At 34.5% G+C, this 14601-nt stretch overlaps 1 protein-coding gene across 1 annotated transcript; it reads right to left on the bottom strand.

The window, feature by feature from the left end:
- Positions 1-299: 299 nt before the first annotated feature.
- Positions 300-13413, bottom strand: LOC136820736 (DNA replication complex GINS protein PSF2-like). The gene is made up of 6 exons (XM_067076958.1): positions 13366-13413; positions 3926-4058; positions 3480-3594; positions 3197-3296; positions 1391-1517; positions 300-971 (listed from the first exon to the last, which is right to left on the bottom strand). Exons 2-6 carry the CDS (start codon positions 4034-4036, stop codon positions 858-860), a joined length of 567 nt encoding a protein of 188 aa, XP_066933059.1. The 5' UTR covers positions 4037-4058; positions 13366-13413; the 3' UTR covers positions 300-857.
- Positions 13414-14601: the final 1188 nt, after the last annotated feature.

Here is a 14601-nt window from a genome sequence, read left to right on the forward strand (position 1 = left end):
TCATGAAAAACATTTGACCGGACAATGGATTTTCGGGCAATATTTTGTTTTTATGTGTTTAATTCGACTGATCTGCTTTATAACTTCTACTAAACAAGTTCAAACAATAATGAGCGAAAGATCTCGTAAATGAATGGTGTTTTCCTTCTCTGATACTATAGGTATTGAAACTTGAAAACAAAATTTAAAACTGGTTCAAATAATTCAATTGCCAGGTAGTTTTCAAAATATCAGTTGAACAAACTAAGCCAATGAAATTCAAGTCCAAAGTTTCAAATAAACATAATGCCAGGTTAAACTAATGTTAAAACGGCTGATTGCTTCTTTTGAATCTAAACGTCTAAAATTTAAACATTTACGTACGAAAAAATATGAAAAGGATATAATTTCATTAAATTTTGAGTTCCAACTAAACCTGTTTAAATACAATAATACTTTGGAGGTACATACAAGCTACCGAGCGATAGTCGATTTGTTAGCTTTAAAATAGCTAAATATTGTATTCAAATTTGCTTTGATTTAAGCAATACCAAGAATTGATAACCAATCCAAAAAAGTAACCGTGAAAAATCCAGCATCCATCATTTCTCATCGTCTATCTTATAGATCTTTCTTGTAATATCCACTTTGACATGTATTTCTATAAATATTAACCATTATTGCACATAGGCAATCCCAAAGGTTTCTATTTGCTCCAATTATTTTACTTGCCAATTTTCCACATATTTTACATGTGGCAAGTAAAGTCTTTCCTGGATTGCAAAATATGACTATTCAATCATAACTCTACACTTGGTGCATGATGTATAACATTCTGCTTTTTAAAAACAGGAAAAGAAATTTCGAAAAAGATTCGTTTAGGATGACGCTGGGAGTTGTGTAACATAGCAACGCATATTGTGTATTTCATTCAACGTTGGTAGTAATATAGTCCTCACAAAATTCATCTCCATCACTGTCAAGTTATCAATCTAAAAAAATGAAAGAAATGATATAAAACAGGCTAATATATATTTGTAAAGTAATGGCCATTATTATTTACAACACGAATTGAAGAATTCCCATGTACCATGTAGCTAACCAAATTTTGAAGGGGCAGACACTGATAAAGTCTCTTCCTGAGGCCTGAGTCTGTGATTAAGGAACTGATATAAAATTTACTTTGTGTTAATCATATTACATCATTAGCACAAATAAGTTGGAGATCAAAACCTGAGAGATTTTCTGATATATTATTTTTCATTATTCAAAAGGATATCAAACACCGAAATCTATTAGACTGTGGCTGTATACAATCCCAAATCCGGATGGGATGTAGTATTTTGGATAAGGCTTTTAAAAAGAAAGTTCAAATCTTGAAGTTAAGTAAAATCATGAGATCGAATCACACCTGTGCGTGCGGTTCTTGAGCGATGACCATCTGATCGATAGATTTTCTTAATTTAGCCATCCTTATGTCCCAAATATCTTTGATCAATGTCCTCACTTCGTCAGCTTTGGGAATATCCCCTGGTCCACTGTAGGAAAGCAAGCAATAATTTTTAGTGGTTTTAGCTTATCAACAGAATCTACATGCAACAAAATGGCGAAAACTTCTGAAAATCTTAACACGGAAATTTCATCAAAATATGGATCCTGCACCCCAAATAAATGCTTTATAAATGAAATAATACGGGATAACGATGTCTTGCAGTGTAGGAAGTGTCAAAGATTTGTTCATTATGCCTGTTCGGAGCTTCCAGCCTACCAAGTACAGATTTGCCTTCAGTACAAAGCAAGGAGATTCGAATGTGCGAAATGCATCACAGTCACGCCAATATTATTAGAGAAGATCAAAACAAGTAAACAAAGAACTATCAATAACAAGGCAACAAATACTGAAGGTAAAGAGAAAGATCAAGATGAGCAATGTGTTTTCGCTAGACTGGATAGACTGGAGAAGAAGATCGACGATCTTGTAAACAAAGATGATGTCGTTAAAGGATCCAAACAACAACATACATACGCTAGCATCGCTAAAGATGAGCTAAAGAAAAAAGACCACGATATAGAATCAAAGCAACAACAGACATACGCTAGCATTACTAAAGATGAGCTAAAGAAACAAGAGGTAACGATCAAGAATTTCATCAAAGAAGAGAAAGAAGAAGAACGATGGTTAAACTTAACAAAGTACAATATCATTGTTCACAACCTCGGAGAGAACAAAGATGAAGACCTAGAAGAGCAACGTGTAGGTGATAAGGATTATGTTGAAGAAGTTGTACAAAACCAAATGGGATTAAAGGTAAACATCGTCAGCGCAGAAAGAATAGGAGCTCGGAAGGACGAAATGTTCAAAACAAAAAGATGGCGACCCTTGAAAGTCGTGCTAAAGAACGAAGAAGAGAAACGTCATATTCTGGCATCAGGCCACAAATTAGAGAAAGACGAATTTAGAGTATCCGACGATTTTTCGAAGAAAGAACGCGAAACCATCAAAGAGTGGCATAGGAAGGCAAAGGAGAAAACAGAATTACAAAAGGATGGCAGCTGGATATATAAGGTTAGAGGAAGTCCTCGGACAAAACTCTACTTTAAGAAGATCTGTAACAAACCCGTTACTGAAAATGAACTATTTAAAGACGACTGGTTAAGAGGCCCACCGTGCGCCTACAACTGTAAAATTGTAAAATGTTAAGCATGATTATTTCATAGAGGTCGATAGACCTGAGAAATATATTACTGTAAAAAGATTAAAAAAAAAAAAAAAAAAAAATTAAAAAAAATTACATGTTTATCCCTTATATTTTATCCTTTTGTATTATATTTTATGTTTTGTATTTTTTGAAAAGTATTCATTTCAGTAGCAGACCAACCTTTTGGCAATAAAAACTTTTGTCAGGCCTAATTTGCAGGTCCCCTCTCAAAAAAGTCTCAAAATTCTAGTGTCTGCTTTCGAACCAATAACATGCGGTTACGTCCCACGAAAGATAATACGGCTCCTAAAGGTTTGTCGATTCCAATTTAGGATGACACTGGCAGCTATGTAACATTCCAAAAAAAAAGAATTTTATTTTATTTTATTTAGGTGTTTTAAATGAAAGCTGAATAAGTTCAACATGGTATAAGGCATTCACTTGTGGCAATAGGGTGGACTACTGTAATTATTATATACCATCTGACAATAGGGTGGACTACTGTAAATATCATATACCATCTGAGGAGCATTGATGCGATCTCCTTATAATGAGGAACAGGTGGTTTTGTAAATACATCTTCGTTGTTCTCTGCGTCCTTGAAATCTTGAAGACGATCTAAAAAGTGAAACAATCTCCAATTAAGTTTTTATTTCACAGTTAAAAACTTATCCCTCCCTCCATAAGGCAATAATACAGAAGGTGATTTTTGAGAGGTCTCCACCCCCTGTCTTCAGAAAGCTTAAGAAAAAGTAAAAATAAAAGAATATTCTTCCATGTTCACATCAAATTACACCATACCTACGTCTAACCAATCAGGGCAGTGTATTTTGCATTTATTTTGTTGTTTCAACGTCACAGCTAACCATGCAGGAACATCAATTGGCATACCAGGATTGAAAGGACCAAAATCACCCTTCAAATAAAACGGTTCATGATAAATTTTATCTTTAAATAGAGGGATTTTGTGGATTTGGCAGACTTGATCAAACATCTGCTAAAATAAGTTTCCCCTAACTTTATTATTTTGCCAGATTAAAATTTCCTCTGAAAAACTTCATAGTTAACCACCAAATTTCATTTAATATAACATTTTACTTTTGATAATCATTGGCGTGAAACTGGTAGCTATGTACTTTATTTGTCGTAAAAACAATTCTAGAACTGGAATATTGTAAAGCTTGACAAAATTGAATTCAACACAATTTAAAATAATTTATTTTGAAAAGTGAAATGTAAACACTTACAGTTAGAAAGAACAATTTCGATTCTTGGAAGTTTGGTAATATAGTGACGTCTGAGTGTTCAGCAAGAAATTCTACTTCTGCATGACTTAAAGTTGGTTGTAATGTTTTCATTTTTATATCAAATTCATCTAGTCTGTAAAAAAGATTTTAAAAACAACATTACAAAAGTATCAAAGATTCCTAATAATATTTGTTTTTAAATAATTTTTTGAAATGTTGTTTTTCTTTTGCAGTGGTTTCTACTCCATTTTTGTTAAAAGTTTTAACTAACCACAATTGTCAATTTCCCTTGTTTGCTGCTTATAATTTTTCAATGAAAACATTATTTGGTAAAGTTAGAATCAGCTAGCTTATAACTCTAGCTTATAAGTAGACATTAAATTAACACGAATTATGAAATTTTGTGTTAATGTGGTGTCCTTGACAAAACAAATAAAATCTGTGTTATCTTTTTACGTGGTAATTTCAAGGCCGTTAATTCTGTGTAGCCTACTTATTTTCGTGTAATAAGGTAGCTCTTTCCTCTAATTTCTATATCTATTGATATACAGCCCTTGCAAAGTGGGTCGTAAACAGCAATTTGAAAAGGAAATGTATAACAACAACACCAGGGTCTGGAATCATTGACGGTTCCCCTAAATGAAAGATATAGTAGAGATGGGACTTAGAAAAAAACAAATAGTGGCATATGTATAAAAGTTGCCAAATTATATAAAAGGAAGAAAAAAATCAAAAATTTTGACCGGGGACCCTTTTCAAAGTCCCCCTGGACCCCATTTCTGCGGGGTACTCAGCGCGACCCCGGACCGAAAATAGCCTAACACAAACTTTCTTAAAACATAGTCATGCAGAGTCATGTGGCATATCAAATTATCAGAAATTTTATGCTGATTCCAAAAAACATTGGTAGTAGGGGTCAGAAATAAAGCTACAAAAAGTTTATATTCTTGGACCAGATTTTGAGTAAATTGCATAATTTGCAAGAAATTCAAATAGAATCTTGATTATGACTAACATTTCGTGTAGTTAGTAGTTAAACTTTGGCATAATTCTGGTTTAATTGAATGTAACTGTTGTTGAATGTAACCTGCAAATCAATATTTGAGAAGCTATAAAGGAAAATAGCTTAAAACATGACGTCATTGATGACGTCATCAACAATCAAAAAAATTTTTGTTTCATTTGAAAGAGGACCATCTAGTGAACAAAAAATATTACTACAAAAAAATCTGAATTTCTCTTTATAAGCCCCTGTCAGCAAATTTGTAATTCATTAAATTTGCCTGCGAAAGGTTAAACTTCGGGCACTCCCATGAATCCTTAAAAGCTTAAGAGTCAAGTCAAACGCATTTCAGACAATAATTTCCTATCAAGTGAAATTCAAGGTTTTCTGTAGTAATATTCTTTGTTCCCAAGCTGGTCCTCTTTCAAACGAAACAAAGAATTTTCGATTTTGATGACTTTTTAATTGCCGATGACGTCATCGATGACGTCATGTTTTAAGCTATTTTCCTTTATAGCTTCTCAAATATTGATTTGTAGGTATATGTTGTGATACTTTTTGGAATCTTTGGATAGATATCTTTCATTTGAGCCATATCTGAGCTTCTAATTTTCACTTTCATTTTCAAGCCCCAGCAAAAGTGATGACGTCACATGGGGACCAGCAAAATGGTCAAAATTTTTCTCACCACTTGTTTTTGTGATCTTATAGACCTAATTGATCATTTAAAAAAAATTAGTTTATTTTAACAAGTCTGTGCACACGAAGAACATTGTAGCTCTCACTACATCATTGTGAAGGAGTCAAAGCGAATTTCAGCCGTAATTAAGTCAATTATATATTATATTTAATAATTAAATCAATCAAAATGATATTTTCTTAGTGTCTCAGACATGTTTAAAAGCTTAATTTCAGCCCAATTTAGCAACAAAATCTCCTTCAAACTTGTTCTCTTTCCCTGCAATGTTTTGAAATTGTCTTAGTTAAGGCTGCCATCTTTTTAAGTTTGTTTTTAACTCCTTGCCTTTGCTACTCAAAAGAAAATGAAGACTTTTTCAAATATATTCATTTCAGTGAGTGAGATCATAGAAAGCAAATGATATTTTTTGAAAGTTAAATTGCAATAGAGGGCAAACATTGCACCTTTCCTGGTTTCTACACGATCTACACTAGCAAAGCTCGACGTTTTTGGTGCTTCTTACTATGGATAGAAACCAAGCACTGACTGTGTTAAATTCTTTTAACTTAGCTCTGCTTAGCTATCAAAAATAGAATACTGCACTATGTTTCCCTGGTTTCTGTGTGGTACAGTGCGGCGTTAAATATATTCTCTGAAAACAAATTGGATAAAGATAGAAACCAAAAAATGAGAAGCATCTCTCAGATAAATTCTGCAGCTGAAAAATGGATAGAAAAGAAAAGGAAAAACATGAAGTATTCTTTCACTGTTTATTCTCACATGTGAGGTTTTGAAATGAAGAAACACAAGAAGGCTAAGGAAAGCGAACCTAATAAACCAAAAGTCCTCACCTACTAGAATAAGTCCGGGATAAGTAAACTAAAAAGCTTAGGTATCACGCTCCAAGGAAGGCCTATTTCTTGAATTGAAAGTTTGTTGACATTTGTGGTTGCACGCACTAAATTAATCTTTCCTAATGCGCGCTACTATTTTTATGGGAAGTGTAGCCACAACAAAAGAATTTTTTTAAATTTATTTGTTAAAAATTCAACCAATCAATGACGTTTAGTCCAGATCTGGACTAAACTTTGTGGTGGGTCGTACTCGACGCTCGCGCTCGTGAGTAAGAAGCATTAGCGAGCGCCGAGCTTGCTTGGCTACATTAGGGGTAACACTTTGAAAATTTTTTCGAATTATTCATTTATGATACAGAAAAAATTCAAAGATTTAAGCTATAACACATGGTCAGAGTTTGTTTCTCAAGAAACTTGTTTACTACAAGACGCGACCGTATTCAGTAAATAGAAGTAGATTTTAGTACTTTTTACAAAAATGACCACAGTATGTAACTAGTGGAGAATACTTAAACCTTATTTCTTCAAATAAATGATTGTTAAAAGATTCTAGTATTGTATTTTCACAAATTTTAAAAGCACTAGGCTTCAAATATTTGGGCAAAATAGGGGTACATCAAAACCAAGTCCAATTTTCTTCCCAAATTGGCTACCCTGCTTTTTAGACCAACCCTGGTGAAGGTGATTTCATTAACTCTGGTTCCCCAGAAAGAATTTCTTTAATGTCAAAAACAATAAATATCATATTAACTCAAGAGCATTTTTCCAGGATGTCAGAATAGAATTGACAATCATTGTCAATTCTATTCTGACATCCTGGAAATCTAGCCCTACAAGAATGACGAATGAATTGAATTGGAAAACTTTAGAACATCCTTTAAAAGTTGACTCAATTGTACTTCTTCATCGTATAAGAGAGGGTAACTTGCAATACCCGGTGTTTTACCGAAACCAGTCCAGGACAGTTAACAAGTTCCAAACATTACATGGACGAGTTATACAGTAGCATACGGAGACTCAATTATCCCAGCAACTGTTGCAAACTGTTTTGGTGGAAAAAATTACCAAACAATTTTTTTAATATGAAGGATGGGAAAGATTTTTAAATCAGTAGTTTGTTCTCATTTTGCTAAGAATTAGATCAATATAATATTTTAAATTTTCTTTATGAGTCAGACCTATTCTCCATGTAATTAAATTTCTGATTTCTTCCCTCCAAGACACTCTATTCATATTCAATCAATCAACTTAGTCTGGCATTGCTTATCTTTAAACCTATTTAAAATTTTCACATAAGGTAAGCTTCTATTTCTAGTTATTTTCTGTGTAGTCCCTTGTGTGTGTTTTTTTTAACAGAGTTTTTTGTCCCAACTTTTAAGTCGTCATTCCAAATTCTTTCTGGTTGGTCTTTTTGGAGTCATTATATATTCTTCGCATCCAGTGACTTACTGTGAAGTGGGGTAACTTGCATCAGTGGAGGGAGACTTGCATAAAATGACTGACCAATCAAAACAGCAAAATTTCAAACAAATGAACTACGCAGCTCTGCTCGCAGCTCTACTCTACCATTTTTGTTTTGATTTTATATACTTTGTATTGTAATGACCAGACAGGTATTCATTTGAGGGCTATGCATGTTTGCCTCAACTGATGCAAATTACAGTACGGTAATACTTTGCAGATTGCTTTACTTTTGGACGTATGCAGAGGACGAATACCAGTCAGAACAACCAAAGATACCAGGAAGAAATCAAAAGTTGAAAGATATTGCCGCTCTCTTACGAAAAGAAGAAGAAAAATTACAAAGCAATTTTTAAAATGCACGTCCCAACCCAATGAAAGACTAAAATAACAAAGGAACTTTTGACAATTGAAAAGGACTTACAAAAATCATTTAGGGATTCCAAGTGTTATGTTGAACATATAGCAATCAATTCCATAAAGAAAAACTCAAAATATTTCTTTGCTTATGCGAGAAAGAAAGCAAAGATAAAAACAAAAATTGGCCCTCTGCTGAACACAAATGGTGAATTAACGCAACGAAGCAAAAAAATGGCTGAAATTCTGTCAAGACAATATGTTTCCGTCTTCAGTGCACCAAAACCATTCGATATAATGCAGAGTGAAAATGATGAAGTCAACGTAGATATCATTTCAGATCTACAAGTTACATAAGATGATTTAATAAAAGCAATCAACGATCTGTCCCATACTGCAGCACCAGGTCCTGATGGTTTCCCTGCAACCTTTCTCAAACAATGCAAAGAAGAACTTTCTATTCCTCTTTGTATCCTCTGGAGACAAAGTTTGGACAAAGGGATTGTCCCAGACGAACTTAAAAGATGCACAATCACACCAATCTACAAAGGAGGTAGCAGATCACTGGCATCAAATTATAGACCAGTAGCCCTAACATCCCATGTCATCAAGATATTTGAAAAAGTACTCAGAGCACATATTGTAAAGCACATGGATGAAAATAATCTGTTCAATTCCAATCAACATGGATTCAGAAGCGGGCGTTCATGTTTGAGTCAGCTTTTGGAACAATATGACCTGATACTAAATATATTGGACGAAGATGCTAATGCGGATGTTGTGTACCTAGATTTCTCAAAGGCTTTTGACAAAGTAGGCCATTCAATTGTCCTACGAAAAATAAAGAAACTAGGAATAGATGGAAAATTATTACAGTGGCTAAAGTCCTTCCTAACAGAGAGAAAACAATCAGTGCTAGTGAATGGTGTCACTTCTGAATCACAACAGATCATTTCAGCAGTCCCTCAAGGTAGTGTTTTGGGACCTTTGATTTTCCTCATATTGATTGGGGATATTGACAAGGAAGTGGTGCACAGCTTTCTCAAATCCTTCGCTGATGACACTCGCGCCACAAAGGAAGTCAAAACTCTAGGAGATGCTGTCCTACTTCAAAACGATCTTGATAGAATATAAATGGATGGATGAAAACAATATGAAGCTAAATGATATAAAATTTGAACTCTTGGGCTATGGAAAGAACCATGAGATCAAGACTCAAACAAGCTATACATCACCGTCTGGTGTTGAGATTGAAAACAAAAATGTTGTTAAAAACCTTGGAATCCTGATGGACAGTAATTGCGCATTTCAGAAGCAAATTACTGCAGTAATCGAAAAGGCTAAATACTTACCATCTTGGATCCTGAGAACTTTTTCTTCACGATCTTTAAATTGTATGATCGTACTATATAAATCATTGGTGATACCAATATTAGAATATTGCTCCGTTCTGTGGAGCCCAAATGCAGTTGGTCTCATTCAGAGACTCATTCAAAAGTCCTTCTTACAAAAGATAAATGGCACCCCAAACAATTATTGGGAGTGTCTAAAACAGACAAAAATTTACTCACTTCAAAGGCGAAGAGAACGCTACAGAATAATGTATGTCTGGAAGGTGATGGAAAAGATTGTACCTACTGTAAATTATATCAAAACCCCCGCCTGGGCCGGATGTGTACACTGTCAATTCCAAAGAACTAAACATCAAAATTTAGAGACAGCACACTTGCAGTGCAAGGTGCTAAACTTTTTAATGCTATGCCAAAGAGCATCAGAAACCTCAAAAACATTTCTATCGATAAATTCAAAAGAGCCCTGGACACACACCTTAAGTCTATCCCAGATGAACCCCAGATCCATGGATATACTGGGTGCAGGAGAGCTAATTCAAATTCAATAATTGATATGAAAAATATCTGCTGAGATTCTTTTTCTCTCGACAGATTGATCACACAGAGGCGTGGTTCACCAAGAACCTTACCTGAAGCAGGATGCTCAAACAACTACACAAGTAACACAAGTAAGTATTTCTTTTCGATAAAATTTTTTATTATATCTATATATATCTATAGCTTCACAGAAAAAACACACACACGTGTACAATATTTCGACGTTTGTCTTTGTCAAGTAATGAAGTCTGTACAAACTGAGGTGGTATTTACATGATTTCTGGCTAACAATATAATCGTCAAGGGAATAAAAAAATAAAAAAAATTATTAAAAGAATAAAAGGGTTTGTTTGATAAAAGAAATACTTAGGGATAGAAATTAAATTTTATAAAGGAAAAATTAATTGATAAAAACTTTATGTACAGGTATTTAAAGTGTTAAAACAGAAATGATGAAAAATTCTCATGAGAACAAGCTAAAATTAGCAAGGGAGGCATGATGTGGAAGCAGATACTCCTCGACAAAAATTTAAAAACACTTTTCTATTGTCTCCAACTAAAATCAAGACAATAGAAAAAATAAAAACACATTAAAGTAAGCACTATTACATTTATAAGAATAATCTAGGTATAAAACTAGCTAAATGTCTAGTATATAATGGGCCCTTACTCGCTAGGCTTTTGTGACCCACCAAATATAATTACATATTTGCAGAGAAAACTCAATTATAAATGTCCAAAAGGCAAAAATAGTACCGACCAAAAATAAAGAAAAAAGGAATTATGTAATTAAAAAACTAAAAAATCGGAGTGCGGATTAAATCTAGCCAAAGTCCTCTAACGGCACATCTCGATCATTAAGACCATAGGGAGCAAATGAGTGAGTATAAAAAATGAGTATAGCAAATGAGTATATATATCTATATATACTATCTTTGCTTTCTGATTTGAATGACAGCCTAGAACAGTTAAATTTCGTGTTCGCGCAAATTCGTCACATTATGTCTCGATAGCCTCATACCTAGGGAACTTATCCTTAGTGGCAATCAAGCAAGAACAATAGAAAAAATCTTTATTTGGCTCTATAGAAAAAATGCAAAATAGAAACTTGCTTAAGTTCACAATACTGATTCTGTAACCCAAAACGAAACTTTTGTATTTTGTAAATCTTTTTTCCACTTCCCCATACATAAAATATAGAGTACTTTCGTTTTCCCCAAACTTGCGAGGGAAAAATGTTAAGACCATGTGTTGTCCTCACGGATTATCCTAGCGTAATTTATTTGTGTGATGTCATAAAGTTATTGTTCTTTTCTCAGATTATTACTGACAGCATTTCAATCGCTTACGGGATTGGACAATGGTTGACAATAGATCGTGACGTATACAACAATTCGATATGACGCGCGACAAATAAAAGTTCAATTTGGGTGGCTTGATAACACTCGTAATTTCTTTATTTTTCTAGTGTATTTTCTTTTTTCGTTTTAGAAGAAGGACTATGGTAGAAAATAAGGTTTTATATATACTATTATTTTTAAATTTGATATTTCAAATGCCTATTTTAAAGAAAAATTTGTAAGTGGAGGGAAAAATAAAAACGCCTTTGTTTTGAACGCCCGACCGCCAAAATCCCGGGATTCTGGGACTTCTTTTAAGACGGGGGGTTAGACATGAAAATAAAGAACTAAGTAGAATCAACTTTTTCAAACTTTCAGTACAATATAAAGTATTTTTGCAATCAGAAATTATATTTAACAAATTATATTGAAAAGTAATAATTTGTTATAGCAAAGATAACTAGTGCTGAAAAGAAAGTTTTTATTCATTGACCCCCGGATTTTTCATCGCATAATTTCTACTGGAAATCGAAAGTAATTTCATTCGGCTTGTGATGTTCGAGAGCTTGGATGTTGGAAAGCTGCAAGAATAAAGGTAAGCAAATTATAGTCTTTTTTCTGAAAGAAGAATTAAGATTCTGCTAGACTGAATGATGCAGCATACTCTACTTTTTCCCCCATCAGACTTATTAAAGCTACAAACAAGGAGACTGGAAAATACGAAATAAGACAGGACTCTGCCGACGCACCGGACTGTCCGGTGTATTTGACGACCCGCAGCATGGCCCGAACATGTTCAGGCCTCCTGATTAATACTTTTTTTAAATGGCCTGCGCGTGGCCCGCGCAGTTTCGGACCATGTTCGGGCCAGATTTTCGAAAACTTGCTACGATCGCGCGTGTAATTTCAGGACCCAATATTTATATTTTAAATTCCTTATTTTTTAGCAAACAAATTTAAAAATCTTCATCTTTATTCAAATATATATTGTTCAAATATAAAAGTTAATCATCTATTTTCCAATTAAGTTAGGAAAAATTATCAAAAAGAATGATTTGAATCTTACATAATATGGTCTCATTTTTATTCTTTATCCCGTTCCCTTTTCTCGTGGTCTTCTCCTATTCGAAGCAGAATTTTTCTGGATCGTTTTTTGTACTGTTATACAACTTTGTGAATCAAACTGGTATTTGGAACTTTGAATTTGTCTAATGAAAATATTTAACAATGGATGATGATAAACCAGGAAAGGTTAATAAAATTAAATTCTACTATTCCTATCAATTGTAAATACATGGCCCGAACATGGTCCGAACAGACCCGAACATGTTCGGGCCATGCCGTGGGTCGTTGTATTTGTCTGATGGTGGTGGCAAAAAGTATCCTTTCGCTACACCGGACGCAATAAATAAGTCCGGTGTCAGTCCGGTGTTGCATACGGGAAATTTTGGATGCCGGACACGCACCAGACTGGTCATGTCCGGTGTTTTGATTGTCTGGTGGAAAAAAGTATCCTTCTCCAGACCCAGATTAGATATGTCTTTCGTCTTTAGTCCTATCAACATAACAACGTAATAGACCTTTTTTCAAAGAGGCCACCCTGTTGAATAATTATGTAGTCCAGCAGAAAAAACATTGATAAAACCATGCGTAATTATTACAATATGCATGATGAAGTACACTATCATTGTTTCTATGGCTGGACTACATAATTATTCAACAGGACGTCCTCTTTGAAAAAAGGTCTATGATGAATTGATTATGAATGAAAATTACACGATTGTAAAACAGACAAAAATAAATGAGAATTCTCAGACTTACATCTCTAGCTAAAAGCATGTTAAAACTACCACTTACCATCTATCTCTCTTGGCTGCTTTTTACTGGATGACAAACCCAAACAAACAGACAAAGTGGTTGTTGTGCCAGTGAGTGGTGTGCGGTTTTTGTTTTTTTTCAGTGTTTTTTCCCGCGGTTTCTTTATCCCCGATTCCGTTTTCAGATTCAATCGGGATTTCTGATTTTACGCCCACACACCACCGCAATCAAACACACGGGCGGTTTTTTTTGCACTATTTGTGACCTTGTTAATCTAGCGAATCATCATATCATCCATATTCTGCACGCTCTGCTCGAGTTATAGTACACTCTCACTAATTCGAGTATTTCTATGATTCGAATAAATTATTTCCTCCTTCATATTTGCATCCCGGGGGGGGGGGTACTTAGGCAAAAAGTAGGTGCTGGGTATGTGCGGACGGTAAGGGTCGGGTTTTTCACCTTTCAAAGTCTCTCTAACAGGCCCGGCGGAACAACTGTAAAAGTGGGGAGGCTGAAGGCCCAAAATGAGATAACATTCGCTACGGATATGTGAAAAAAGTCTCATTTGCTCAAAAGTGGGGAGGCTGGAGTCTCCCCAGTCTCCCCGCTTCCGCCGGGCCTGTCTAAGGGTTACAAAAATCAGGAAATTTCAAATTAGTCTCTCTAAGGGTGGGAAAAATCACGATTTTTCGAAAAAAATTTTGATTTTGAGAGAAAAAATTACAAAAAAGTCTCACTAAGGGTAGGAAATTTTTGAAAATCAGAGAAAATTTTTCGAAAAAGTCTCTCTAATGGTCACTTTTTCACTAAAATTTGGTCTCTCTAAGGGTCGGTTTTCGGAGGTCCCGTCCGCACATACCCCTCATTCACCAACCCTAGCACCCCCCCCCCGGATTTGCATTTATTTGTTGGTGGTACTATTGCACTTATTTGAATAACATCTTTAATTTGTGGATAAATTTTAACCAATATTAGGATAGTAGAATAGAATGTTGATTTTTTTCAATTTCATTTGCAGTGAAAACCTTTAAAGAAGAGCTGGAGTTTGGTGAGCCCCAGAGTGGTGAAACCGAAATCCACATCTTCAAGTAAAATATATTTTACAGAAATTTCAATCTCTATAAAGCCTGTCATTCTTTTGAACGTTCACAAGAAGAAATAAAAACATGCTTTGTATTGCTGGCACAAAGTTGATAATTTTCTTTTGGAGAGTCTTCATTTAAGACGCTCACTATTTGCATTATGCATTGCTCGCTGCTCGCAGTTTGAGCA

The sequence above is a fragment of the Clytia hemisphaerica genome, unplaced genomic scaffold, assembly GCF_902728285.1.
Source record: "Clytia hemisphaerica strain Z4C2 unplaced genomic scaffold, Clytia hemisphaerica genome assembly, whole genome shotgun sequence".
Taxonomy (NCBI): domain Eukaryota; kingdom Metazoa; phylum Cnidaria; class Hydrozoa; order Leptothecata; family Clytiidae; genus Clytia; species Clytia hemisphaerica.